Source organism: Haliotis cracherodii, unplaced genomic scaffold (genome assembly GCF_022045235.1).
Source record: "Haliotis cracherodii isolate W230 unplaced genomic scaffold, xgHalCrac1.p SCAF_21, whole genome shotgun sequence".
NCBI classification, from domain to species: Eukaryota; Metazoa; Mollusca; class Gastropoda; order Lepetellida; family Haliotidae; genus Haliotis; species Haliotis cracherodii.
Window position 1 is genome coordinate 1,181,128 of NW_027266277.1, and position 26,698 is coordinate 1,207,825.

The following is a 26,698-nucleotide window of genomic DNA, read 5'->3' on the forward strand; positions in this document are numbered from 1 at the left end:
TAACTGGCAAACAGAAAAGAGCTGCTATTGGTTTATTACCCAGTGAAGTTGGTCACTAATATTGTTGTCTAAACAATATTTTGTTATATCCTCATACATCATTCATTGCATTCTCTTTGTACATGATGTGAGACCCGTGAAGATCCAGGTCAGAATAAGTCTTCAGCAACCCATGCTTGCTGTAAGAGGAGACTATGCTTGTCGTAGGAGGCGACTAGCGGGATTGGGTGGTCAGGCTCGCTGACTTGGTTGATGCATGTCATCATATCCCAATTGCGTATGTCGATGCTCATGATGTCAATCAATGGATTTTCTGGGCCAGACTCGATTATTTACAGACCGAGGTCTTATGGCTGGAATAATGCTGAGTGAGGTGTTAAGCAACCAACAAAACAAAAAACAAAAAACAGAGGAGGGGAACGGTGGAGGAGAACGGTGAGGGAGACAAGTGTTGTTCCCGGGGAAGGTGAGGTCGAAACTGAACCCTCTTCTGTGGAGTTTACAGTGGAGCTGATTCATAGACGTTGCGAAGGCTGCTGCAGATGCCGTCACCGTGGTCACATGTGACACACATGATGTGGATGATCCAGATTTAGCCGCGGCTGTGAATCAGATTGATGTCATTACATCCACAATTGATGACTTCTGCGTCTGTGATCTGTGCCTGACGGCGAGACCACATGAGACCACACGCACCAACACTTGTTAGTCTGGCAGTCATTTGGAGGCCGGTGATTGATGTATAACGACAAAGATTGTTATGTAATTCCTGCTTCTGCAAAGAAGTATGAATGTGTCAGATGTGTTGGGGATCTGAGGAAGCTAGCTTTATGGGCGACTGCGGTCGTGGTTGGAAGTCCTTGCCATGAAGAGCCTAAGAAGTTGAAGTGACAGATTAAACACAATGATCACAAACACAATGTCAGATTTTTCCATTAAAGAGTTACCAGTATCAAGAGGCTTTGTGATGGTGGTAAGAAGTCATAGCAAGAAAATATTCAGGTTCAATCCTCCTAAATGTTTGAAATGTTTACCGTTTGACATTTTGGAGGGGCTGCTACCTCCATTTTCTTTTTTCCACATGAAGTGACTGGAACACACAAAGAGTCTGCCACTTGCACGCTGACTGGTGAACAGTGAAGCCATTGTGAAAGTTCTTGGGAACAAGCAAATATAAATGTTCTCCATAGTTCAAGATGGCGGAGTGTCGACAGTGGACCATGTCATCGACAGTCTTTGCCAGAGTGATACCAATTCATTGTCTTTACGATATCCCATGTGAGATCATGAGACATGGGGCTTATTATAGCGTTCAAGATTGTTGCATTTATATTGCGACGTGAATGTGTGTCTGTGTCTGTCTGTCTGTGTGTCTGTCTGCTACTACTCGTCTGGACTGATGCCGATTTTATGGTGCTAGCCCACTGAGATGCCATGCTGCAGTTTGACATGAATACCCCTCAGTCACAGTATTGGACTCTGACATCAGGGTAACATCAAGTACCATCTCTTAGTTTTATTGGTATGACGGGGGATCAAACCACAGACTTTCCACTCTCCAGCAGAGTGCTGTTTGCTAGACATGGAGGTGATCTATGAGAAGATTCCCCCATATATGCTCAATGACCAACCACTGAACTACTGTCATTAATATGCTTCTCTGTTTTTTTTTCAGAAACGTTTCATCAAAGGCCTGAGGCAGTATGGGAAGAACTTCTTTAAGATCAGGAAAGAATTATTGCCTCATCGAGATACGGTAAGAAATATACGGTTACATTATATGTGTGTGCAGTGGTTACACACATGCATCACCAACACTCATTCACTCAGGAGACCAGCTCTGTGTTCTTACAAACCTGGGCCCTGTTCCACAAAGCGATTAAAATTATCTTAGCTAAAGTTTACAACCGTTCCACAAAGCAATCTTAGGGCGATTGTAACTTTACAAGTTCTTAAGTAGCCGATCTTAACAAAGATCGGAATCTTCAGCCATGAAGATACGAAAGTTTCCCTTAGAGTGGCCTCCCTTGGTCATGTTTAGCAGACAACGCATTTCTTTCACCATGATGAAAGTCACCATCTTTGTTTATATGGTAAAATATTTAAGATCGATTTTAGCAATCCTAAGTTGGTCCGGAGCAACTTAGCATTTTGATCTTAACTTACAACTCTCTTAGTTAGGATTGCTTTGTAGAACGGGCGGCTGATCGTAACAAAAATTTAAGATCGCGTAGTTAGTGAGTTACAATAAACTTAGCCTTAAGATCGCTCTGTGGAACGGGGCCCTGAAATATACTGCTCAACTTTAGATAGGGATACTGAGATATTTCATGTTATTTGCTCATCTATTATATATTATCAGTTTGGCATCCTGAAATATTAGATGTATCCCTATCAAAGGTTGACTAGTATATAGAGGATATTATATTCATGTTCACGTCATAGTGTGTTTGCGACACGAGTGTCAAAATTCTGGAATTTAGGCATGAGTGACGTGAACATGGTATGACATGAACACGAATGTAATTTTCTATTTATAACCGAAGAAGATGTCTACATACAGAGACGAATTTTAGTGTTTACCTATAAGGACAGCAAGTCTCAACAGCAGCGGAACCATAATTTGTCAAATGATATCATCAATCTTCAGCTATGACATCGTTTCTAGTGTGATGTCATTAAAACCGTCACAAGAAGATTAAAATGATGTCAACAATGCCGCCTGGATGACGGAAACACTACACTTGTCTTGTGATGGTTTTTATGAACCCGATATGTTTGCCCTCGTAGGTGATAAGTGTTTATACCATGGATATATGGTGGTCACAATGGCCGCCAATGATCATGAGGGGGTAGAACTTCGTGGCAGCTGTTGTAGATACTGTTGCATGATATATGTATGTTTGAATGTTAAGGGTAGGTAACTACAGACATACACTTCTTGGTCTGTTGGTATGTTTCTGAAATTTGTGTTTGTGTCCCTGCTATTGCCATATTGAAAACCAGTAGCCCATATTCTGATCTGGAACATCGAACTGTTGGTATATTCACATATCTAGGTCAGCATCGAACTGTGGGTCTATACACATACCTAGGTCAGCATCGAAATGTTGGTATATTCACATATCTAGGTCAGCACGTAACTGTGGGTATGTACATGTATCTAGGTCACCACGGAACTGTGGGTATGTACATGTATCTAGGTCACCATGGAACTCTGGGTACATACACATATCTAGGTCACCACGGAACTCTGGGTATGTACATGTATCTAGGTCACCACGGAACTGTGGGTATGTACATGTATCTAGGTCACCACGGAACTGTGGGTATGTACACATATCTAGGTCACCACGGAACTCTGGGTATGTACATGTATCTAGGTCACCACGGAGCTGTGGGTATGTACATGTATCTAGGTCACCACGGAACTCTGGGTACATACACATATCTAGGTCACCACGGAACTGTGGGTACATACACATATCTAGGTCACCACGGAACTCTGGGTATGTACATGTATCTAGGTCACCACGGAACTCTGGGTACACACACATATCTAGGTCACCACGGAACTGTGGGTACATACACATATCTAGGTCACCACGGAACTCTGGGTATGTACATGTATCTAGGTCACCACGGAACTCTGGGTACACACACATATCTAGGTCACCACGGAGCTCTAGGTATGTACATGTATCTAGGTCACCACGGAACTCTGGGTACATACACATATGTAGGTCACCACGGAACTCTGGGTATGTACATGTATCTAGGTCACCACTGAACTCTGGGTACATACACATATGTAGGTCACCACGGAACTCTGGGTATGTACATGTATCTAGGTCACCACGGAATTCTGGGTATATACATGTATCTAGGTCACCACGGAACTCTGGGTTCATACATGTATCTAGGTCACCACGGAACTGTGGGTATATACATGTATCTAGGTCACCACGGAACTCTGGGTATATACACGTATCTAGGTCACCACGGACTCTGGGTACATACATGTATCTAGGTCATCACGGAACTCTGGGTATATACACGTATCTAGGTCACCACGGAACTCTGGGTATATACACATATCTAGGTCACCACGGATCTCTGGGTATATACACATATCTAGGTCACCACGGAACTCTGGGTATATACACATATTTAGGTCACCACGGAACTCTGGGTATATACACGTATCTAGGTCACCACGGAACTCTGGGTATATACACATATCTAGGTCACCACGGAACTCTGGGTATATACACATATCTAGGTCACCACGGAACTCTGGGTATATACACATATCTAGGTCACCACGGAACTCTGGGTATATACACATATCTAGGTCACCACGGAACTCTGGGTATATACACGTATCTAGGTCACCATGGAACTCTGGGTATATACACGTATCTAGGTCACCATGGAACTCTGGGTACATACAAGTATCTAGGTCACCACGGAACTCTGGGTACATACAAGTATCTGGTAACCTGAGGATGAGTTCGACGTATCCTTCGTCACATGATCACCAAATGGAGCGGAAATACCTGTATCACATGTTCAGTTGTACAATTATTGTTTTCTTATCCAACTCTTCTTCCCCCTTTGAAGTCTACTTCTGTTTCATCCAGGTGCAGTTATGCATTACAGTGTGAGGCCAGTGGAGACTAAGTCTTGGTTCTCCCAGCAACATCTACATGAAACTGTTTATTTCAGCTTCAGTACCAACATATATCCCTCCTTTTTCACAAACCTGCACACCACCTTTATCTTTCTTCACCATAGTTATCATTGAACCAGATGATATGCTGATGGAGTGCCGTGAACTATTTCTCCCATTTAATCACTCACTCACTGTGATGATGAGAGTGATCGGTGTGGTCTTCGTGGACCTGTGGTAGACCAGTGATGAGGAGCTGTCGGTCTGGGCCAGATCTAACAGTCAAAGGGAGATAACCCATTCTCTCTGACAAATGAGCAAAAAAGCGCTTGCATAGCAATTACACATTTCTAGATCTTCAAATATGTAAATTGTTTCTTTTTCTTGAACCCAGTCTTTATGTTACACCAAACATGTCTATCATATTCAGCTCAACATGTTACCATGGAGGCATTCTCATTTATGACAGTTGAACATTTGAAATTTACATAAATCAATGTAACAGGCATGGTATTACCATCAATAGCGCCCAGTGTGTGTTCCCTGGGGGCAGTGGGGGGAATAACTGTCATTGTTTGCAGTCCGATGGGCGGAGCAACATGTTGTGAAGCCCCGCCCCCTGGAGGCTGTGAGTGGCTGTGGGCACCCTGTGTGAAGCCCGCCTCCATTACACACCACCTCTGGGGCAGGGCCAAGGATCTGCCTCGCAGTCAACACTTTGAAGAAGACCTCAGATTTCCAACAGCTAGGAATCCCATAAGGAAGTATTATATTGCATTGACAGTTGTGCATGACGTGTGCTGAGTGCTGGGGGGATCAATACATGGGGCTGTCTCAGGGCAGTCTGTTCTCTTTGTCAGTAGTGCCAGGGTCGTCGCCGCTGCTGCCACCTTGTGTAGTCTGGGAATATGTCTTCTTATCTTTTGTGGTGATTACTTGGATCTGCTGTTAGAGTACCAGGCTTGTCTGCTCATACTGCACTTACAATGGAGTGTGTGTGTGTGTTTTTGTGTGTCTGTGTCTGCGTCTGCGTCTGCGTGTGTCTGTGTCTGCATGTGTGTGTGTGTGTGAGTATCTGTCTGTGTGTCTGTGTGTTTGTATCTCTGTGTGTCTCTAATTGTGTGTCTGCATCTGTCTGTGTGTGTGTGTGTGTGTGTGTGTGTGTGTGTGTGTGTGTGTGTGTGTGTGTGTGTGTGAGTGAATCTTCTCATGCTGCACCAGGCTTGTCTGCTCATACTCGAGTGTGTGTGTGTGTGTGTGTCTCTGAGTTTGTATCTCTGTGTGTCTGTCTGTGTCTGTCTATGTGTGTGTCTGTCTATCAGTCTGTGTGTCTTTGTGTGTCCTCGTGTGTGTCTTTGTGTGTGTGTCCTACTCATGCTGCACTTACCTTGGAGTGTTTGTCTTTTTTTCTGTATGTGCGTGTATGCATGTGTATCACAAACCACATGCTTCTGGAGTATCTCCTACAATTTGCATATATCATTTATTTTTATGTGACTCTTGGAAATCTTGTGACACTTTGAGATACCATGGGACATTTTGTGCAGGCGTATCACTGGTGTAAGTCCAGTCTGAAATGCAGGCGACACTGGTTTGTAGTGCAGGTAACTCTGGAATATGATCGGCAGGCTGCGTGTGTGTTATCACGTGACAAGCGGTAATATGTCGTATCGTCTGATATCACGTGCAGGTATTGTGTAGATATCATGGCTGTGTTGACAGTGCCTTCTGCATCCATCATGAACTTGTTGTCTCCTCTGGGAGACCTAGGCCTTGTCTGCTGGTGCTCGGTAGAGAGTAGTCTGTTTGTGGGTGATTGTGACAGCATCAGTGTGTCAGCTTCACAGTGTTGAAAGCATGACAGTGCATCCTGGATGGTACAGTACCACTGTGGGTGTCGATAAACACTGTTGACTTGTGTGTTTTGATGTTGTCATCATGGAGTTGGTGATGTTGCTGTAACATGATCTGTGTATCCATGGATACCAGAGTCTTTGTCATCTGTGATCACAGTCAGATCACTATTGGTGTGAGACAAGCAGAATGGATACTGCATACTTCCTTGGGGTTATTGTACCTCTGATTAAACCACCTGTCTGCTTGTGGATATACTCCATAAGTCCTTGGAATAAGTCTGCCTCTGGTCAGACCATCTGTTTCGGCTGTTTTAGGGGAGAGATCGTCTGTTGTAGGTAAGAGAGTAGGCCAGTAAGTGTCATCTGCTCTTGCAGACTTCTGCTGTTTTAGGGGAGAGAGTAGGCCAGTCAGTGTCATCTGCTCTTGCAGACTTCTGCTGTTTTAGGGGAGAGAGTAGGCCAGTCAGTGTTGTCTGCTCTTGCAGTCTTCTGTTGTTATAGGGGTGAGAGTAGGCCAGTAAGTATCATCTGTTCTTGCAGTCTTCTGCTGTTGTAGGGGAGAGAGTAGGCCAGTCGTCTTCTGTTGTTGTAGGGGAGAGAGTAGGCCAGTAAGTATCATCTGCTCTTGTAGTCTTCTTTTGTTGTACGGGAGAGAGTAGGCCAGTAAGTGTCGTCCAGTAAGTGTTGTCTGCTCTTCCAGACTTCTGTTGTTGTAGGGGAGAGAGTAGGCCAGTAAGTGTCGTCTGCTCTTGCAGACTTCTGCTGTTGTAAGGGAGAGAGTAGGCCAGTAGTCTTCTGTTGTTGTAGGGGAGAGAGTAGGCCAGTAGTCTTCTGTTGTTGTAGGGGAGAGAGTAGGCCAGTCAGTGTCGTCTGCTCTTGCAGACTTCTGTTGTTGTAGGGGAGATGGTAGGCCAGTCAGTGTCGTCTGCTCTTGCAGTCTTCTGCTGTTGTAGAGGAGAGACTAGGCCAGAAAGTGTCGTCTGCTCTTGTAGTCTTCTGTTGTCGTAGGGGAGAGACTACGCCAGTAAGTGTCGTCTGCTCTTGGAGTCTTCTACTGTTGTAGGGGAGAGACTAGGCCAGAAAGTGTCGTCTGCTCTTGTAGTCTTCTGTTGTTGTAGGGGAGGGAGTAGGTCCAGGAAGTGTCGTCTGCTCTTGCAGTCTTCTGCTGTTTTTGGGGAGAGAGTAGGCCAGTAGGTGTCGTCTGCTCTTGCAGTCTTCTGCTATCACCGACCACCACCTACTAATGGGTATAAACAAAGCTGTGCTCTTGTTGTCCGTATTTCCCTCCACTGGTCCAGAGTCGGGGGAATGTTCCTCTCACATCTAACGTTCCCATTAAGGAGCAGGTTTGTCAGCTATGACAAGCGTTAGCAATGCCTGATTTGTCGATCACTGAAAGCTGGGAGACATTTCTTATCTGATCCATGAAATTGAATTTTCAGGTCACTTAAAATCTCAGGTGGACCTATCCACACGGTGGCGAGACAGCTTACTTGCACGAAACCCGTATGTAGTCTGGTGTAACCCTGCAAGCTGTGGCAGGCTGTGCCGGCTAGCGGGGTAATAGTCATGTCAGCAGCAGCTAGCAGGGTAATAGTCAGCAGCTCGGGTGATGAGAAGGGTCGCTCTGCTACAAACGATGTGCTTTATGTGTTTTGAAATGGAGGCCGTGGCTATGAGGTGTGCACACTCCGAGCTGGTAGACAGCACTAAGTGTCAGTCCCATACAGACCTGCCAGAGTCCGAGACACGGATACATGGCATATCATCTGTACCAGGACTTGGAAGGTTAAAGTAATACAATATCCTGACACCGATCCATCAATTTGTAGAAATGTGGTAGAATGGGCTGTATGTGTTTGTGATGTCAACACTATAACCTGGGCCCCCTACGATGTGGTCATCTGTGATCTGTGATTCTCCCCCCTGTGATGTGGTCAACTCTGCTGGAGCTGGGGATTATTATAGTAGACATACGATGGTACACGATACAGGCAGCTTAGGTTGTTGTTGTTGGGTTGTTGTTGTTGTTGTTGTTGTTGTTATTATTATCATACAAAACACTGTGCAAACAATGTTATATAATGTTGTTTGTTCAGGTGGTAGCAGGTTCTGTTGTTGGGTTCCTCGATATTTTATTTGTACATCTTTTGAACAAAAACCTGAACTCAGTAAACTATATCAAGTCCTATGTAATAACGTCAATAAATTTTAATGCGAAATTTTAAACATTTTCTTCACCAGGGAAAAGGTCAAACATGTATTATGAAAATTTAAATATTTAAGTGGAAGTTATCAGTGGCAGGCCTTGGAATCAAGGTAATATCATTTGTCACCAAAAAAAAATATATTTTAAAAGTACCTAGACATTTTCGGTGTGAATCTTTCATGTAAGAACATAAGCCCTGCGGATGTATTGGTTCAAGGGCAACACACATGACATTCACACTTTAGTGTGGGATTTGCAGTATGAATGGATCCAGATCATGGCTTTTGTGAGAGGCCTATCATAGTAAGCATCGTGACGAGGCTCCAACCATAGCTGTGGGATGGGGTTTGAAATACATCCGATGAAGGTATTTGTCCTGGGTATGAAGACACTTGAAGTGTAAGCCCACCCAGGATGTGCTGATTATTCCATGCATAGAACACTGCCCCAACTGATCACATTGCTACCTATAGGCCGGCAGGGACCAAGGCAGGATGTGGCTGAGCAAGGCTTGATGGACTTGAGAGTAATAGTTCTGGCAGTGTGCTTGTAAATATGGGGAATGGTTTATGTTTTCCAATTCACTTTGGTTCCACGCTTTGGTTTCTGATAAGTTTCCATGCAGAGGACATTGTATCTAGTCTTTCGGGGGGGGGGGGGGGGGTTTAGTCTGATTTATGACAATGTCAGGGTGTATAATGTTGTTTAGCTAATAATTAAGACATTTATCTGGGCCTTCCAGACAGGTGCCGTCTACCTTGTGCTCAAAGTAGACTTGCTCCAAGTCTGTACAGAATGATAAGTCCATGGATGTCGTGTAGGGATGTCGTGATTAACCAATACATCGGTGCATCGATAATATTTATCTGATGATATACCCGATACACATTTACCTGTATCAATTCATGTTTTAATCCTGTATCGATTCTTTTGTTAGTCCTCTATCAATTCATAGTTTAGTCCTGTATTGATTCATATTTTAACCCCCTTTCGTTCACACATGACCCTTGTATTCATATTTGATTTAGGTATTTCGGAACATTTGCCATTTAATTTAAAAATAGAAAATACTTGTGTTGACACTCCTGTTTTATCTGAAATAAAGAATTAATTGAATGAGACATTTTTTTTAAAGAAATTAGAAACCAGATATTCAGTAAGTTTCGAGTCTTCTTAATTGTAATTTTACCCAATGAAATATAAAATTGCATGCAAAATTGCCGCAAATTAAGTGTCACGATATGTAGCGTGACATCCCTTATGTATCATGTGATGTATAGTGATTCAATCCGTTTAATGGACAAGTCTTGATTGGGATAACTTCTTATTATTATTATCATTTAACCCAGGAATTGTGATTTAGACTAATAATCCTTTCCTGAGAGACTTGTGCAAGCCAATACTTAGAGACGAGTAGGGTTTTTCTTTTTTGAAATGACTTGGTTCAGTGTCTGTAAAGTACTAACATGTTGTACTAAGATATTACATCGGCATTTTTCGGACTAGTAGAAGCAGCCACACACACGCATATGCACGCACGCATATGCACGCACGCACGCACGCACGCACGCACACGCACACACACACACACACACACACACACACACACACACAGTCCATCCAATAGCCTCAAGATAGTACATTTAATTTACATAATTATATATTAATTATATGGCACTACCCTACTCACCAGTGGTTACTGGGGATCTTCATATGATTAATACAGGTGATGAAATGATACATATCTGACCATATTTAAAAATATATATCCTGCTCCTCATGGAAATATCTAGTCAGTCCCATCTTCTCAATGAGCCTGACATTGGTTTGTCTGGCCCAGAGCCGACTGTTTATTACTGGATTGGTTGGTTGGTTGTTTAACGCCACACTCAGCAATATTCCAGCTATATGACAGCGGTCTGTAAATAATCGAGTCTGGACCAGATTAATATCATGAGCATCGATCCAAGCAATTGGGACCGATGACATGCATCAACCAAGTCAGCGAGCCTGACCACCCGATCCCGTTAGTCTCCTTTTACGGCAAGCATGGGTTGCTGACGACCTATTCTACCCCGGAATCTTCTGGAGGGGCAGTGAGGTAGCCTAGTGGTTAAAGCATGATTTCCCACATCGTGACTATGTTTGAAGCCCATTTTCCAGTGTCCATGACATGATATTGCTAGAATATTGCTAAAAGCAGTGTAAAACCAAACTCACTTTTTTATTACTTGAATAGAGGTGATAAAGTAACAAAAACATCGTTAATTTGAATTCATACACATATAAAATTCCAATTTGTTCTTTGCAACGCCGTTTCAGCTGGAATTGAAGGGTATGATGCACTATCTGTCCGACACAAGGTGCTCCCACGTCCACCTTCGGCTCTAGACTTGCTGGCTTCAAGAATCAATATTTCTTCAGTGATCTTCAACACAGAATATACCTGAATATGACCTGGTATTTCTAATCTGATGCCATAGCAGTGTTTTGAAAAACAAGTAGAGAGATGAAAAAACCGCAAACCTGAGTTCAAACGTTTTCATTTCTTGTTGCATGGAGAACAGAGAGCCGAGTGTTGAGCAGGCTGCTTTATACTACGTGTTTGTCGGCTACCTGGGCCAGCGGAGTGTTTGAACATCAGTTAAGATCCCAAGTGGTTTGAAAAGTCATTAGATAATATACTCCAGGAGCTTGTCAGGCCTTGCTAGTTCATTCCGAGATCCAAGTAAACTTGGCTAAGTGTATTTACGTGTATGAAAGAATCTACCTTATGTCCAGGCTTTGACAGCCTTCATAGATAAATAGGCTGGCAGTTGTAGAGATACTTTGTGTGTTGACATACGTCATGTGTGTTATGTATAAATATGCGGAGTGGTGTAGAGAGCTGATAGCCGGGACAGGCAGGGGTCAAATGTTTTGCGATTAGCTAGTATCACTGGCTGTGTTGTGAGCATGGCATGTCACCTTTGACCTTTCATGACCTTTCGTGACCTGAGATGTGATAATTTGGGAGTCTGGATGTCACAGATGGAAGAAGACTGGGCAGGTTGTGAACACCTTTTGTGTCAATAAAAACTGAAAATAAATGGAAGGTTTTTAAAGATTTTTTTAAATGTTGATATTGTGAGAGGTATGTAGATTTGGGATGAGGCAGATTTGGTAATAATTGTCGTACAACATAGGGGGATGGGAGTACGGGATCAATACCAACCTTCATGTTTATAATGCAGTGTTTACAACCATGACACTTGAGTGTAATTACAAATTTTACAACAAAATGCTGCCTGTATATATGAAGAAGATTGACGTGTAGCAATTGAGACTGGAATACAATTATTGTGACTGGCACAAGGAAAGACATGATGTGTTATTACCCCATTAAACCTTGGGGCGATCTACAATTACATGCTGCGCAGAAAACTCCTACGTGCATACACAGTATTATAACTACAAGCAAATACAGTTGCTGTAAAAATACAAAATAGTCTGAGCTCAACCCAGGGAGTTAACCTAGACTGATTTTTAAAGGATTTATCGGTTTCAAAACTGTTTTTACATTTTCTGCTGTAGGATGTAAACATTTCCTGAACATGTACAGAGTATGAAATATGACACATTTTTAGTTGTGTTTTTAGTTCCTTTTGGGTATACAAGTTGTTAGTATCCCTACCTTGTGTTGCTGAATAAAAAATATTAGTATTAAAAGAAAAAAAGAAAAAAATTAAATTTAACAACTTCATGATCGGACAGTCACAACCTCAAAGGACTTAGGGTCAAGGGTGGGGAGATTCAAAATAATTATGGGGCACGGGTGGCCCAGTCGTCTTAGGCGCCACGATTCGCTGTGCAGAGTTGTGTCCCTCGGGCATGCCAGAAACCTATGATTGTGGGTTCGAATCCCGGTTCGCCCCAATTATGTTTCTAGGTTTGTCAGCGCCATACCCGTGCTCGTGGGTTTCACCGAAGTGGTAAAAGTCTGAGACCTGCATCACTTCGGGCTTTCCTCCCACATTAAGCTGACACGCCGTGATGTAACTGGAATAATGTTAAAAGCGGCGTTAAACCCAACTCACTCACTCACTCCAAATAATTACGTTGTTGTGGCCTTCAGAAGAAAAATATATGCGTGTACAGAGGGATGGGAGGGCCCCAATACACATTATACTGCAGGATTCGTTGCTTCTGCATATTTCACCTTATGTCCATACTTGTCAAAACAATTCCCACCTGCCAATCAACGTCAGTCACCCTGTCAGCCAATCAGATACAAGGTGTGAATTAGGCCTTAGTGGACAACCAGAAGCCCTGAACAGTTGATTGTTTAAACCAGCCTCATATGTATTCAGTTAGTTCCAGTTGTTATCTAGTACCTCAGTGAGTGTTTCATGGATACCAGTTAACTGTGGTACCCTTTGTCAGTATAAGAGAGGTACACGCTATATTTGTTTCGCAGTCATATTCTGAAGTTGTGTAGCCCTCTTGTGTCCCTAGGCACTTTGTTTGTTGGGTGGCCCGGTCAAGTGCAAATTTTATCCACAAATGAACAACAAACAGTGCAGGAAAACAATCCGATATATGTGCCTCTGGTGAATTTAACAAACTTTCCATCTGATCAAAATATGAAGTTCTTAAAAAGGCCTGAAAGATGGGAAAATGACTGCCAAAAATAATTTTGGGATGGGTTTAGAAACATCAGCAATCTGACAAGTTGTATGATCTTACTTCCCTTCGTGACAAAGCCATTTGAAGTTTATCACTTATCTGCTTGCTAATTTTTTCCCTACAATGTCGATATTGTTGACAGAGGCAGTACTGAGCATGTCAGCTTTATAATAGTTGTATCAAAAACACCTTCAAAGCAGCTCTGTGTTTCAGTGTTTGTCATCAAGACACATTTGAAAGGAATGGTACTTTTGAATTTCTCATCTGGGGAAAAAAGGTATTTTCAAATATTTCGTTGTCTGCAACTTTAAAATAAAAAAAAATCAATTTGTAAAGCATGGTGATTCAGATACGGTGATATTATTTTAAATATGATTGGATCGTTGAAGAATCAAAGTTGTCTGAGATCCTCCTGATGAGAACTCTTTTGCATTTATATGCAGATTCGTCCCTTGATAATTCCGAGTAATTAAAAATATATGGAACAAATATCCCCCAAGCAATGTTGTGTGTATTTTGTGTTAATCTCTATTTTGTATGAAGACTGGGGAGTATATTGAAATATTTGCCTGCCAATCAGCGATATCTGCACCCAGAGTGTGTTGTATTGTGGTGCTGTGACACCCGACTGAACAGCATGAATATACCCGACATGTTCCCATTTAGATCTGTCACACATGTGTTTTTGGTCACACGTGTGTCTTTGCAGTTTGTGGAGTTAAAGAAGCTCCATCACAGATTAATAATGTAGACGTGAGTGTCTCACTGGAGCATATCTCCCCGGACATTGTGCTCGCTGGAGCATGAAGATCAACCAAGAGGTGCTCAAGTGGAACAGGCTTAACCCTCCTACTTTAACACCTCTTAAAGGGGTGCTACACTCAAGTGAAATGACAAGTCTAGCAATCTATTGTGACAACACAGCTCACCAAGGTTTAGGATCTAGTTCAATACCCTGTGATGAGGTTTGAGTGGATCCCCAGCAACAGGCTGGTAGTTGATGGATCGGGAAGCTGATTGACTTGGTTGATGCATGTCATCGTATCCTGATGCTTGGGTCGCTGCTCATAATATCAGTCACTGGATTGTCGCTCATTCTTTACAGTCCTGTGATATGGGTGGAATATAGCTGTGTGGTTAGGCAACAAACGAAACCTAAATTTGTTTGATAGGCATTACTTAGTAGTTGATGGATGATAAAGTAGACACAAGTTATGGATAACAACTACTTTATTTACTGTAAAGGCGATGTTTGGGTATAGCTGAGCTTGACAACGATATAAGGATCTATACCGAAACGTTGCCTTTACAGTAAATAAAGAGGTTGTTATCAATAAATTGTTGTCTACTTTGTCATCCATCAACTACTAAGTAATGCTTTGTCAAACAAACCTAGTTTACTACATATAGAACCGATGAACTATAATAACAGATGACCTTGAATGGACAAATTTTGAATAATGGCTGGCAAGATGGGTGCACAGGTGGTCAGAATAAATCGCCCTTTTGTACAATCCACTCTGCTTTAGCAGAAATGTCTTATGAATATGGAAATGTTTTTTTATGTAATTTGCCTGAGCCAGGAGATCCAGACAAACTGCTCTCTCAATGGTTAATTTCCAAACTACTCACAAATGTTTGTGTGAAATCCTTCTTAAAGAAATGAACTAAAGATGCAGATACAACGTTTGGGAAGATGTCATGTCTTAAGGAGAAACACTTACTGTATTTGACATAATAAGTACCCAGGGCGCTCTCAAAATTAGAAATAGGGGGTTCTTATTAGAATATTATTTTGGTGGAAAAAAACAGAGTTGAAAGATTGTTAATTTCATGGTTTTTGCTGACAGCCTGAAATGATACAAGAGAAAAGTCTGTGCGTATTATACACGACAGATATATTTTCCAGAATTAAATTGCCCATAATTAAGGTTGCATATAACACACAAATGCGTGATATACACAAATAAGTATGACTTGTGTACATTGATCAGTCGGAAGGGGTGCTAATTGGAATTGTTCACTAGCCATTATGTTAGCAAATATTACCGTGGGTGCCTATTAGAGCGTGGCGCTTATTACGTCGAATATGGTAAGTGTCAATATTCCTATGTTCAGGATTACTATAGTGCAACTTATTTTCAAAGCAGTGACACATTTGAAGTCATTTCTTTGCCTAGTACAGACCATGGCATGCTTAGCCGTAGTTCCTCACATATTTTATGCTGGTTGTTTGAAACCATGTTTACACAACATTTGTTTACATTTGTTTACATTTATCCAAATTGATGAACCAAGATCCCCATCACAAGCCTGCTGATACAGGAGAAATATACTCCTAAAAAAGTTAAGGATCACCCGATTCTTTCATATTTCTCAAGTTACCTGTCTTGATGTGAATAAATCAAACTTTTGTTGAGTAGTGTAATAACACACGTTTTTCTCTGCTTTACAGTATGAAGTAGACAAATTAAGCATTTTAACATTAAACGAGTTTTGGTGGCAAGTTACTAAATAGTTAACCATGGAATCAGTCTTACAAAGATGACTCTGTCAACAAGAAAACCGTCATTTTGTCCCCTTGGGGGATCCTGTTTCAGGGTCACCCCAGAAGTATCATTGTTATTTGCCAAACTGACCCTTAATTAATTTAATGGTTACCACGACAACCTGCATTTTGATAGGCTTATTAGGTCGCAGTGTATTGATGGCAGATGGACTGACCAGCTTTTAAAAGAACATTACAGCTTAATTATGCCAGTACTAATAAAGAACAATAGATCCTGTCTGGTGCCCGTCCCAGGAACACAGTGGAGGGTGAAGTCTAGGTGGTGAAAAATGATACATAGTAATTGGTTTGCTGTCCCACATCTATCTGGCCTGACCCCCACCCATTGGTCGGAGCAACCCCAGGGTTAATTGTCTAGGTATCTAGATCAGCTCCCTTCATTGTGGCTTGTTGTCAGGGACAGATCGGGGAGTTTAGCACTTGTGATTCCCATTCACTGCTGGGATTACAGCCATCCTTCGTGGACATCATTTTATTTGGGGTAATACCACAGCTGCTATTCTCAGTTGGATCTGATTTGCGATGACATAAAAGTCAAGTGTATCACCTCCCCAATAGCCCATCCAGCACTCAAGGTAATCAAGTATAATAAATTGGGTATCTATAGATTTAGCTTATCCAGTGTTCTGCTCCGTGCTGTGACATATATCCCCAGTGACTGGTGCAGTAGTGGGTGATATCCCCCTGTCCCGGACTGCCAGCACTACACTTGACCCTCGTATCCACAGGATTTGTACCGCTATCTCTTACAGTATCATTAACGACAATGCTGTAAATACATCCTGGCACACCAATGGTTTAACACTCGTATCCAACACATGGAATACTTGCTATATCAACACTGTTTCCGAATAATGCTATTTTGAATGCCATTACAAAGCCGGAGACTCGCTACGATATGTTCCTCCCAATGAAGATTACAGCACTACTGTAGGGGTCGTCAGCAGCCAGCCCGCTCGCTTTCCAAGCACCCGGTGTATATACACTAGCGTACAGCTTGGCAGTCTAGCTGGTGATAAAACACTATAGAGCTCAGGTTCAATGTGTGACTGCATCAAGACTGCTACAAAGTAAATTCAGCTATGCCACAATTAGTCGTTTTATTTGGCGTAGTTGTCCATTGTTAATATGCCAATCAAGTTAATGTGATCTGAATGAGCCCCCTCGGCCTGAGCCTCAGTGAGTCGACACACCGAGAGCTGAGCAGCCAGCCTGCCTGCAACCAGCACAGCCGCCATCTTGGATCCTGGCTAGAAATAGCAACTAGGCTGTGTTGTGTTGGGTCGGATGAGTGAGAAGTGTTGGGAGTTTACGCACACCGTCCCCTCCCCTCATCCCTGGCGGTGACCCCTCGTGGATGTTGGACACTAGGACATAGGGACAGTAGCAAAAACAGAGGTAAGTCACTCAGTCCCAATGTGGGGGCCACATATTGTGATTATCACCACAACCTGGTACAGTGAGTCGTCTCCATGTCGCTAGCTATCTACCATAGTGAGAAAGCACAGCGATTAAAAGGGCTCCACTTAGTGTGGCTATGAGAGTCGTCCATCTTGTTTGTTGTGTAGGAGATGGTGTGGAGCGTTGCCTCGTCTCAATCCCTCTTTGAGCTGGCATCAATCAAGAGATGACATAACCCTGCTTTATCACACACAAAGACATCACTTACAACTGTCGTCCGCTTCCCTCCGTTTATAACTGGTGGCCATCGTGCTAGAGCCTGTGGGTGGTGTGTTCCTTCTGCCTGGACTACCTGAGAGGTATAGCCAAGGCTACAGCCCTGCTCCCCACAAACACAGGGATGTACAAGACCTGCTACCTTCACACACTGGGCTGGACAACTCCCCTCACAGGACACCTACTGGTGTTTTCTTTCAGAAGATATTTCAAACACCAGATTCGGAATATGTAATATAACGACAATAAATTCTGCAGCATCAATATCCACTAACATAATGCAGGGTCTAGCTGTACAATGAACATTGTTATTTTCTATTCTAAATTTGTTTTGAATGAGGTGAATTGTTTTGGTTTTCCAAACGAAGTGTATTGTGGTTGTATCGTGGTCATTGGTGTGTTGTGGTTTTAACATCATCGGTGGGTCGGGTGGTTGTAACATCGTCGGTGGGGTGGGGATGGTTGTAACATCATCATGGGGGTGTTTGTAACATCGTCATTGGGGTGTTGTGGTTTTAACATCGTCGATGGGGTGGTTGTAACATCGTCAATGGGGTGAGGTGGTTGTAACATTGTCGGTGGGGTGGTTGTAGCATCGTCGGTGGGGTGGTTGTAACATTGTCGGTGGGATGGTTGTAACATTGTCGATGGGATGGTTGTAACATTGTCGGTGGGGTGGTTGTTGCATCGTCGGTGGGGTGGTTGTAACGTTGTCGGTGGGGTGGGGTGGTTTAACGACATCAGTGGGGTGGTGTAGTTGTAACATCGGCAGTGCAGTGTTGAGCAGGTTGTATCTGTGTGTGTGTGTGTGTTCAGCTGACTAGATGTTGGTGTTGTTGGTGTGTCCATCTCCACAGTTGGAGGTACAGCAGCCTTGTCTGTGTTTTGTCTGCATCGGCTGGCCCTGTCAGTTTTCTTCTGGCTGCCATCTTGAGGCAGGATTTCATTGTGGGTCAGTGAGACTGGTCAGCGAGACTGGTCAGCGGGATGTGAGGTCAAAGGAAGAGGTCAGTCTTTGCTAGCAGCTGAGCTGTAGTCTAATTGTGTTGTCCACTTAGGTAGTCCCGTGCCTCCTTTAAGTAGGCCTGTCATCGCTCTGTGCTGTTGTCAAGACAATCCTAGGCTAATTTGACACAAAGCACAAGATTAGCGTAATCTCAAATTGAGTCTGTTTGCATTTCTCAGGTCCTGGCTGTGTCAACACTTGTGATTGGCCACACAAACTTTGAGTACTGCCCAATTTATGTCAGTTGTGATATGAACTAGCACTCCATTGATTGGTGTATAGGGCAGGTGTGATATGAACCACTTCTGTCTGAGTGATGTTGTCAAGGTGTGATGTGATCCACTCTTATCTGAATCGTGGTTGACTTGGTGTGATATGAACCAGTATTCACTGAGTGATGGTAGTGAATATTGGTTCATATCACACCTAGACTGAGTGATGATAGGCTAGGTGTGATATGAACCAATATTCTCTGAATGATGGTAGTTTTGTTGTGATATGAACCAATATTCACTGAGTCATGGTAGGCTAGGTGTGATATGAACCATTATTCACTGAGTGATGATAGGCTAGGTTTGATATGAACCAGTATTCACTGAGTCATGGTAGTCTAGGTGTGATATGAACCAATATTTACGGAGATATAGTAGTCTAGGTGTGATGTGAACCAATATTCACTGAGTGATGGTAGTCTAGGTGTGATATGAACCAATATTCACTGAGTGATGGTAGTCTAGGTGTGATGTGAACCAATATTCACTGAGTGATGATAGGCTAGGTGTGATGTGAACCAATATTCACTGAGTGATGATAGGCTAGGTGTGATGTGAACCAATATTCACTGAGTTATGGTAGTCTAGGTGTGATATGAACCAATATTCACTGAGTGATGGTAGTCTAGGTGTGATGTGAACCAATATTCACTGAGTTGTGGTAGGCTAGGTGTGATATGAACCAGTACGGTCTGATTGATGATAGGCTAGGTGTGATATGAACCAGTATTCACTGAGTGATGGTAGTCTAGGTGTGATATGAACCAATATTCACTGAGTTATGGTAGTCTAGGTATGATGTGAACCAATATTCACTGAGCGATGGTAGTCTAGGTGTGATGTGAACCAATATTCACTGAGTTGTGGTAGGCTAGGTGTGATATGAACCAGTAAGGTCTGATTGATGGTTGGACAAGTGTGTTATGATTTGTTTGTTTGTTTGTTGTTTAACACCACACTTGATAATATTCCTGTTATGTCTGTCAATAATCAAGACCAGACAATCCAGTGATTGACATCATGAGCATCAACCTACACAACTGGGGTATGATGACATGCTTCAATTGAGTCATCAAGCTTGACCACCCGATCCCGTTAGTCACCTCTTTTGGATCTTCATGGGAATTCAAAGTGATGAAGACAAATTGTGATGTACACCTGTATTGTCCAGGCGAAGACTAGTTGTGATATACATCTTTCTTACACAACTATTTAGAAACCCATTTGAGATAACTGGTATCAAACATATCAATAACATAACAGATCAAATTCCAGGCCTGTGATTGGCTACTCCATGGTGATGACCTGAGGTCAGATTATGACGGATATTTCCTGATCGTAAGTCATTGATAAGTTACTCATGCTTTAGTCAAATGTCCACCTTTGTCTGTATTGAGTGTTATGGTTTTAGAGTGCCACAACAACACATATGTCCCTCCTCTTCAACCCTCACTTCGAGGTCGACTAAAATTCAAAATACAACACACACACTAATGGTTCGAAATTCTGTGTGAACTTCATTCTTCTGTGATATCATCCCCTGTCATTTTAGGCAAAGAAAAATTACTGAAAGTGACTTGAAAATTAGGTGAATCATAAACCTCGCCATTTTTTATACATTACTAAATCACCATTCACGGCATTATTTACTCTGTGTTCAGAAATCTAATATCAGATATTTAGTCAAAGGATTGAATTTCAAAATTTGCATATTCGTGATCACGGGTATTTGTTTTTCACCAAATCACCAATGATAATTTTGAAACGTTGATGAAAAGCCTAGTATGTTTTGGAAAATACGCAAACATGAACGCCGAAGTGTACTTTCTGCCACATTGGATAGTGTTTACAAAGTCGCATTTCATGTATGCCGGTTATGGGACGCCTATTAGATCACGTATATTTCAAACTCAGCTGTGATACATGCATCCCTGAATTCCTCATACTTTTTAGAATCAAATAACAAATGGTCTTTGTCACCATTGCAAATTATCTATATGAAATCAAGGAAAATAAATTAGGTGTGGAAACGAACAGTGCTCTGAAAACTGTACTTGTTGAAACGTGAACAAGGCAAAATTCAGATTTTACACAGTGTAGCATTTTCTCCTATTTTGAGAGATCCATCCGTCTATTTTTTTGCATACATTGGCTCACGTGTTTGAGAATATTCGTGGGAAGAGTATCAAAGCCAGAATTATGGAATTAAAAATACATACTTTACAATGATCAGGTAAATACAACAGAAATCGTAAAAGTATTTGTCCTGTGTGACGCCATGACTGATATCGAAAACGACAATGATCCGCATTTCTGACTAATTCTCTTGGTTACACTGGAAAACATTAAGACAAATAACAGTTGCAGATTGTCTGATTGTTTCTGATTACTTACATGATACATTTATGTACGATTCCTCAATCAACGAAAATCCCGCGTACTGTTGTCAGTGAACACGCCATTTTCATAATTTCTTTGAGGTGAAATTGTTTAATTCGGCATCCAGCGGGTTCTTTGATCTTATCTAGTTTGCATTATCACAGATATGGCGGAAACCTTTTTGTGTTGGGGCACATTATTTATGAGTAGTAAGCAGTAATATGTATGACGTCACTCATGACTGTTGTGTTATATATTCATTCATTCATGAGAATAGACAAAATGCATCGATTTGATGCTGAAAAGGTGCGATTTTAGGGAATGTAAGAAACAGATTACTGCACTCTGGCCTGTCAGATACCATATATATCTTACAACTCGTTGTTTTGAAACGTATCTATTGAGTGAAAGATAAATGGTGTCTGAAAGTCAATTGTGCAGTAATCTCTATGTATTGTCCAAGTGATATAGATGGGATATACACCTGATTGTCCAAGTGATGTAGGTGTGATATACACCTTTATGGTACAGGTGTGATACAGTGCTACTGCATGGTACAGGTGTGATACAGTGATACTGCATGGTACAGGTGTGAAACAATGATACCCCATGGTACAGGTGTGAAACAGTGATACTGCATGGTACAGGTGTGATACAGTGATACTGCATGGTACAGGTGTGATACAGTGCTGCTGCGAGGTACAGGTGTGAAACAGTGATACTGCATGGTACAGTAGTGATACAGTGATACTGCATGGTACAGGTATGATGCAGTGATACTGCATGGTACAGGTGTGATACAGTGATCCTTCATGTCACTGGTGTGATACAGTGATACTGCTTGGTACAGGTGTGAAACAGTGATACTGCCAGGTACAGGTGTGATACAGTGATACTGCTTGGTACAGGTATGATGCAGTGATATGGCATGGTACAGGTGTGATACAGTGATACTGCATGGTACAGGTGTGAAACAGTGATACTGCATGGTACAGGTGTGATACAGTGATACTGCATGGTACAGGTGTGATACAGTGATACTGCATGGTACAGGTGTGATACAGTGATACTGCTTGGTACAGGTATGATGCAGTGATACTGCATGGTACAGGTGTGATACAGTGATCCTTCATGTCACTGGTGTGATACAGTGATACTGCTTGGTACAGGTGTGAAACAGTGATACTGCCAGGTACAGGTGTGATACAGTGATACTGCTTGGTACAGGTATGATACAGTGATATGGCATGGTACAGGTGTGATACAGTGATACTGCATGGTACAGGTGTGAAACAGTGATACTGCATGGTACAGGTGTGATACAGTGATACTGCATGGTACAGGTGTGAAACAGTGATACTGCATGGTACAGGTGTGATACAGTGATACTGCATGGTACAGGTGTGATACAGTGATACTGCATAGTACAGGTATGATACTGCATGGTACAGATGTTATACTGTGGTAGAGGTGTAATAATGGGATACTGCATGGTACAGGTATGATACTGCATGGTACAGGTGTTATACTGTATGGTACAGGTGTGAAAACAAAACAATTCTGCAATTTAGAGTAGGTGTGGTTGATAACATTTGTGTTCAGAGTAAGATGTTATCTGGGTTTATATAGTCTTTTATTGTGTTGTTGGAAATACAAACAAACATTACCTACTTGACAGATAAGTGTCGATTCAGATCCACGGGCAGATATGCCATGTTAAATGGAGGTGTATGCAAAAGTGTTTGATGGGCGTATGACTAGATGAAGGACTAGGTTGTTTGACGGGCGTATGACTACGTGTATGATGACGTGTGTGACAAGGTGTATGCCAGATGTTTGACGAGGTGTTCGATGAGGTGTTTGACATAACTATGACCAGGTGTAGGTGTGTGACAAAGTGTATGTTGAGGTGTATGACAGGGTGTAGACAAAGTGTAGGTGTTGGACAAGGCCTAGGCGATGACACTGGCAGGACATAATGGAACACAGCAGGATACATACGCTATGCAGTGAACACCTGGGTGTTGTGGAATACTACATGAAGCAGTGGAGGCACATGAAGCAGTGGAAGCAGTCCAGGAGTCTTCCCCCCCCCCCCCCCCCCACACACACACACACACACACACGCACACACACACAGAGAGCAGGGTTCACACTAGTCCTGCACCATGAGCTCAAGCCAGCTCTATTCCACATATATATATCTGAAATAAGCATAGGGAATTTTTTTTATTTTTAGAGTCAAGAAGGATATTGTGTAATATAAGATTTCAGAGACTAAATGTTAGTCTAGGTTCACACACACCATGTGGAATACAAATCGGTCTCCATCTTGGATATTGCATATCATCTGATCAGAGATATGCTTCCTTCCTCATGTAAAGAGATGAGCGTTATGTTATGCCTTGACCTGGGTGTGATGTGAGATGTTAACACATACAAACTGGTGTTAGATCTCGTCCAGTTGAGACTGACAAGAGCCCTGCACTCTAGCCATGTGATATGAGGTGTATATCACTGACAGCTGGGAGGGGATGCTAGCAGAGTGCTGATGATGAATGTTTCACACTTGGATGCACTGTTTGAATAGGCTGATTATTGCAGCCTCCCTGCTCTGCCATGTGCTGTAATACTGCTTTATGGAGAACAACATCAGATTGAATATTTGTAGAATGACCTCGGCATAAATATCGTGCCTCGTGAATTTGACTGGCTTAATTTCTGTTTTAGATGATTTTTGTATTAATTCAAGGAAGAGCATAATGAACAGAATACAATAGAGACAATTCCTAATCACATGATCTGAATGTTTTCATTTATTTTTTTATTCATGCCAATCATCAAGTTGTATTATTCATTGGTTCAATGATTATTAAACGATAAACTTTTGGTATGTATATAATTTATAAAGTTGACATGTGGAATCTGGTAATATATCACTCTTGGTGCAAATGTTCTGACATCTGGCTCTAATTAAGAGGGTAATTTTGTTAAAGGCATCTGACATTTAAGGCTTCTTCTAGCCATGCTATTTGGCACTTACTTGGGAATACTGCTGGTTCAAAGACTGCCTTAAACTGGCGGTATTTTGGTTGCTATGGAAACCTGTTTGTTTAGTTGGCGACATCCCATGTAGAAGAGGAGTGTTGAGTGGGGGACTGTCTTCTGTGAGGTCTCACCAAGTCATGTCCAGATCTGAGATGGCCTACTTTCTAATTTCTTTGAACATATGTAAATTACTCTGTCTAACAAACAGTTTCATGAAATGTTCATTATTGATCAGCCCAGAAGCGGCACATGTTAGTGGGGCCAATTAGTAGCCCAGTCATTTAACCAGACTCCTCTTGTCATGGGTTCAAATCCCACTGTGTTTTTATCCTTGGTTTATCAGCACCATACCTGTGCAGGTTGGTTTCTCCAAAATGACAAGCAACTCAGGTCCGTCAGGTGCCCTGCATCATGAGACTCAGGTCCGTCAGGTGCCCTGCATCATGAGACTTGGGTCCGTCAGGTGCCCTGCACCATGAGACTCAGGTCCAGCAGGTGCCCTGCATCATGAGACTCGGGGTATGTGTAGGAGGAAGTACAGTCATATTTTCCACTGAACCTGAAATGCAAGCCTCACCATATGGCCTGTTTATTGTCTGTGTGTTTGTTCTGGCACTGGTTAGACAGACTGATCAAAGACTACGCAATGAATTGCAGATGGGTCAATGACTTGCGTTATCTCTGAGAAGTGAGGATTGACACATTCAGTGAAGTAATTACATTGGTTTGACAAGAGGAACTTGTCCCTACTAGACAGGAGTGATGTGTTGTGTTAATGACAAGACCTGCTGCTTTTTACACAATATGTTTGATAAATCACAATGTTTCAAATCCAGTATTTGCATGTTTGAGGTCATTGGTCTGTCAGCCTCTTGCTTGTGTTACCTGTATCACACCTGGTCTGTCAGCACCATGCTTGTGTTAACTGTATCACACCTGGTCTGTCACCTGTATCACACCTGGTCTGTCGGCACCATACTTGTGTCACCTGTATAACACCTGGTCTGTCAGCACCATGCTTGTGTTAACTGTATCACACCTGGTCTGTCACCTGTATCACACCTGGTCTGTCAGCACCATGCTTGTGTTAACTGTATCACACCTGGTCTGTCGGCACCATGCTTGTGTCCACTGTATCACACCTGGTCTGTCAGCACCATGCTTGTGTCACCTGTATCACACCTAGTCTGTCAGCACCATGCTTGTGTTACCTGTATCACACCTGATCTGTCAGCACCATGCTTGTGTTAACTGTATCACACCTGGTCTGTCAGCACCATGCTTGTGTTAACTGTATCACACCTGGTCTGTCAGCGCCATGCTTGTGTCACCTGTATCACACCTGGTCTGTCAGCACCATGCTTGTGTTAACTGTTTCACACTTGGTCTGTCAGCACCATGCTTGTGTCCACTGTATCACACCTGGTCTGTCAGCACCATGCTTGTGTTACCTGTATCACACCTGGTCTGTCAGCACCATGCTTGTGTTAACTGTATCACACCTGGCCTGTCAGCACCATGCTTGTGTCACCTGTATCACACCTGGTCTGTCAGCACCATGCTTGTGTCACCTGTATCACACCTGGTCTGTCAGCACCATGCTTGTGTTACCTGTATCACACCTGGTCTGTCAGCACCATGCTTGTGTCACCTGTATCACACCTGGTCTGTCAGCACCATGCTTGTGTTAACTGTTTCACACCTGGTCTGTCAGCACCATGCTTGTGTCCACTATATCACACCTGGTCTGTCAGCACCATGCTTGTGTTACCTGTATCACACCTGGTCTGTCAGCACCATGCTTGTGTTAACTGTATCACACCTGGTCTGTCAGCACCATGCTTGTGTCACCTGTATCACACCTGGTCTGTCAGCACCACGCTTGTGTTACCTTTATCACACCTGGTCTGTCAGCACCATGCTTGTGTGGCATGTGGATAGGAGCTTCACGAGTAGCATAGGTGGTTGTCTAACTGGATAGATGGTTCATGAGCAGGAGAGAATCTTCCCAGTCATCTCACCATGCTTTTAGACAGACCTCTATTGCTGAAGGTGGCTGACAATATCTCGGCTGCACAGATATATTCATCTGTGCAACAGCATCAGAAGCTTCAAAATGTGTGTTAATTAATCATCTGATATCAAAGATAACATACTTTTAAACTTTGATTGTCAAGCATTTCCCCTAATTTTTTAGTCATTATTTTATGTACCTGTTTGTCATTAATTGTAATTCTTTCCTTGCACATGGTAACTATAAAATAGATATTAAAAAACGTGAAAAACAGTGCTCTGAAAACGTTGGATGATGTTGGAAGGGAAACATGCTGACTTTATTCTTCAAT

At 42.4% G+C, this 26,698-nt stretch overlaps 1 protein-coding gene across 8 annotated transcripts in view; it reads left to right on the plus strand.

Annotated features, from left to right (window-relative positions):
- Positions 1–26,698, plus strand: part of LOC139471057 (arginine-glutamic acid dipeptide repeats protein-like) — a 163,343-nt gene that overhangs the window by 101,623 nt on the left and 35,022 nt on the right. For all 8 annotated transcript variants that reach the window (XM_071253354.1, XM_071253358.1, XM_071253356.1 and 5 more), the window contains one exon: positions 1,676–1,756. In XM_071253354.1, coding sequence (XP_071109455.1) covers positions 1,676–1,756 — 81 coding nt within the window. The remainder of the gene's footprint in view (positions 1–1,675; positions 1,757–26,698) is intronic.